Source organism: Corvus kubaryi, unplaced genomic scaffold, assembly GCF_017639235.1.
Source record: "Corvus kubaryi isolate FWS band 111438036 unplaced genomic scaffold, C.kubaryi_AGA036_p1.0 37272, whole genome shotgun sequence".
Classification (NCBI taxonomy): Eukaryota; Metazoa; Chordata; class Aves; order Passeriformes; family Corvidae; genus Corvus; species Corvus kubaryi.
This window is the reverse complement of record NW_024581084.1, coordinates 2347993-2351142: the sequence shown is the minus strand read 5'-3', so window position 1 is coordinate 2351142 and position 3150 is coordinate 2347993. Positions and strand designations below refer to the sequence as shown.

General features: G+C 59.3%; 1 protein-coding gene across 4 annotated transcripts in view; it reads left to right on the top strand.

Moving 5' to 3' along the window:
- Positions 1-2762, top strand: part of RPTOR (regulatory associated protein of MTOR complex 1) — a 102392-nt gene extending 99630 nt beyond the window's left edge. For all 4 annotated transcript variants that reach the window (XM_042025565.1, XM_042025564.1, XM_042025568.1 and 1 more), the window contains one exon: positions 502-2762. In XM_042025565.1, coding sequence (XP_041881499.1) covers positions 502-570 — 69 coding nt within the window. In that variant the 3' untranslated portion in view covers positions 571-2762. The remainder of the gene's footprint in view (positions 1-501) is intronic.
- The last annotated feature ends 388 nt before the right edge of the window (positions 2763-3150 follow it).

The following is a 3150-nucleotide window of genomic DNA, read 5'->3' as shown; positions in this document are numbered from 1 at the left end:
GGCTGAGGGAGCTGGGAAGGGGCTGGAGCCCCAGGAGAGGCTGAGGGAGCTGGGAAGGGGCTGGAGCCCCAGGAGAGGCTGAGGGAGCTGGGAAGGGTTTGGAGCCCCAGGAGAGGCTGACGGAGCTGGGAAGGGGCTCAGGCTGGAGCAAAGGAGGCTCAGGGGGGCCCTTGTGGCTCTGCACAAGTCCCTGACAGGAGGGGGCAGCCGGGGGGGTCGGGCTCTGCTCGCAGGGAACAGGGACAGGAGGAGAGGGAACGGCCTCAGGCTGGGCCAGGGGAGGCTCAGGGTGGACAGCAGCAGGAATTTGTCAATGGAAAGGGTGCTCAGGCCTTGGAACTGTCCAGGGAGGCTTGGAGTGCCCATCCCTGGAGGTGTCCGAGGAGCAACCGGACTGGCAGGGTGGGGATCGGTCACAGGTTGGCCTCGGTGGCCTCAGGGGGCTCTCCCAGGTGGGGTGATGCTGTGACTGTGCCTGTTTGTCCCTGTGCTCTCCCGCAGCCCCACCTGGCCGTCGGCAGCAATGACTTCTACATCTCGGTGTACTCGGTGGAGAAGAGGATCAGATGACGGCGCCCGGCGCGGCCTGAGCGGCTCCAGGGCAGGGCCTCCCTGTACATAGAGAAATCATCGACTTGAATGTTTCGTGTTGGCTGCTGCTGCACCCCATAACTTGAACATTTGTTCTTCTGACTTAGCTACTGATGGGTTTGACAAGGGGAAGAGACAATCTCCTGGTTTTGTTTTGTTTTCCAGCTATATCCTCTAAGCTACAGAAAAGGAACATTTATTTTTGTTTCCAGTGGTTGGCTTCTCTGTCAGAAACACGGCTCCTGAGCTTGGAAGGACTTGGATGAGGCAATGCCCTTGAAAAGGGTCTTGTTTTAGTCTTTGTTCCTTGTTTTGCTGGAGTGTGGGTTCTTCAAGGACTATCAGGACTCACCTACAGCTCCACGGGACCCTCTAGCTGCTGCCAACCCTGTGCCAAACCCAATTCCTGGGACAGGGCAGTGCGACCCAAGCATGGGATGTACCTGCTCCTGCTCTGCTGAGCAGGGCCGGGGAGGCAGGGAAGTGTCTCCTCTGCATGAACCTCCTCCTCCTCCCTCCCTGCAGCGTCCTCTCCGCTGGAAGCAAGGACAGACGGGGACCTGGTGGCCTGGGCAGGCAGGGATCATGCAGGAAGGGGCTCAGGGAGATGACAAGAGCAGGGCAGGATGTCCCACTCCATAAAGCTGCATGTGAGGAAGACAAGGGAAGGAAGAGAACGAAGATCTCCAACGTCCCAGCGAGCCTGGAGCAAGTCACCGGTGTCACCACGCTCCAGCCAAGCCCACAGCGCTGGTGGGGAGCTGGGGGCACCGCAAGCACTGCCCCTCCTGCTGCCAATGTCCCTGTGCCACACGGAACTCCCCACCCACGCCTGGGCCCTGGGAGCTCTGCCCAGCCAGGGGTGGGCTCTGTGCGCTCCCCACAGCTGCTGTGCGCGAGGTGAGGGCCGGAATTTGGGCACTTGGAGCTGCAGACGCCGTGTGCCACAGCTGTGGCTCATCTGCCCCTTTGGAACCAGGCACGGAAGCACCCGGGCACAGAGAATCACCCAGGAGGAGGAAGGCAGCAGGTCACTGTCCCGGCAAAGCCTACTCCATCTTCCGCACCCTCCACGTCGGAATAATGAATGTTTTGTCCCTTGGGATCCGTGCTGGGTCTGGAGACGGGTGTGGGAAGGGAGAGCACAGCTGAAGGACGGGTCCCCTCCCAGAGGTGCAGCCAGGGGCAGAACTCGCTCTGCGCAGAACTCACTGCGAGGGCCCGGAATTGCTGCTGATGCTTCCAGCCAGTCCCACGGGATCTGCGGGCTCCCAGCAAACTGCCAGCCGTGCTGAAGGGAATGTGGTGAGGGAAGGGCTCAGAACCCTTCTGGCCCTGTGCTGACGGCGGCCGCACCTCTGCCCACGGAGCGTCCGGCCCGTCGCTGCTGCTGCTGCCCCTCGTCACGGTGTCCGTGCGTGCTGAGGCACCCGGACCACGCCGGGCAGGGGCCCCGTGGCCACCCCAAGGTGCCACAGGCATGTCGGGACTCTGGCTTGGCAGAGAGTCCCCAAACCACGGCGGCGGAGTCGATATCGGGTCCCCCCAAGCACCATCCCTGTCAGGGAGGCCGAGGGCCACGTCACAGGATAATGAATCAAAGGCTTTAAACTTAAAAACTACCTAAAAATCCACTTCTAAGTTACCCAAAGTTAATTATGGTCTAACAGAGCTGTGCCTCTTCCCGACCCGCTCCCGGGCTGTCCGCGAGGGTGGGGCCAGCGTTTGGGATCTCACGTAACCCGTTAACATTCACAGCTTCAAAAACAATGGAATTTTAACTCGTATCAGTGCATTTGTGAAAGGAACAGGACATACCTGGCGAGAGGGGAAGGGGCGTGGTGGGAGCCGCTGCTCCTGCCCGGCTGCTCCGCCAGGCTCCGGTGCAGCCCCGCGTCCAGGATGTGGGATTTTAAGGAATTGGGGCTGTTGGGCTTTTACCTGAGCGTGTGTGGGCTGTGCTTCCACAGGTCTGATGCAGAGATTCAATCATGGAATCACAGAGTTTAACCAAGGATCTGGAGAGCGTCCTACCTTAAAAGTTCACTTATCTCTATTTATTTTACAAAAATAAAGTTTAAAAAATATATAAAAACCCCCACACGATTGTAATGTGAGAGTAAAATGATTACAGACAAATAAATGGTTAATAAAAAATAAATGCAGAAACACTTCCTGGTGTGAGGATCGTTTTGTGGGGCCGGGGCAGCTGTGGCCCCGGAAGGAGCCAGGTGGGATTTGGGGTGCTGGGCTCTGGGAGTGGTCAGTGTCCCCGGGAAGAGGCCGGTCCCAGGGGGAGGTGTTGGGGACAGATGCGTGCCCCAGCCCCGGTGGCTGCTCCGAGGAGCAGCAGGAAGGCTGCGATCCCAGGGTGCAAATCCAGCTCTGGAGCGCTGGCTCGCTCCGAGGAATGGGCTGGGTTGGATAAATGGATGTCCTGGCAGGGCCGGGAATGGTTGGGCTCGGTGGGCCCAGAGGGCTTTGCCAACCTGAACAATTCCATGACTCTGTGAAAGAACCGGTGGTGTCCCTGTATCCCCCAACCCCTACAGCCTCCGT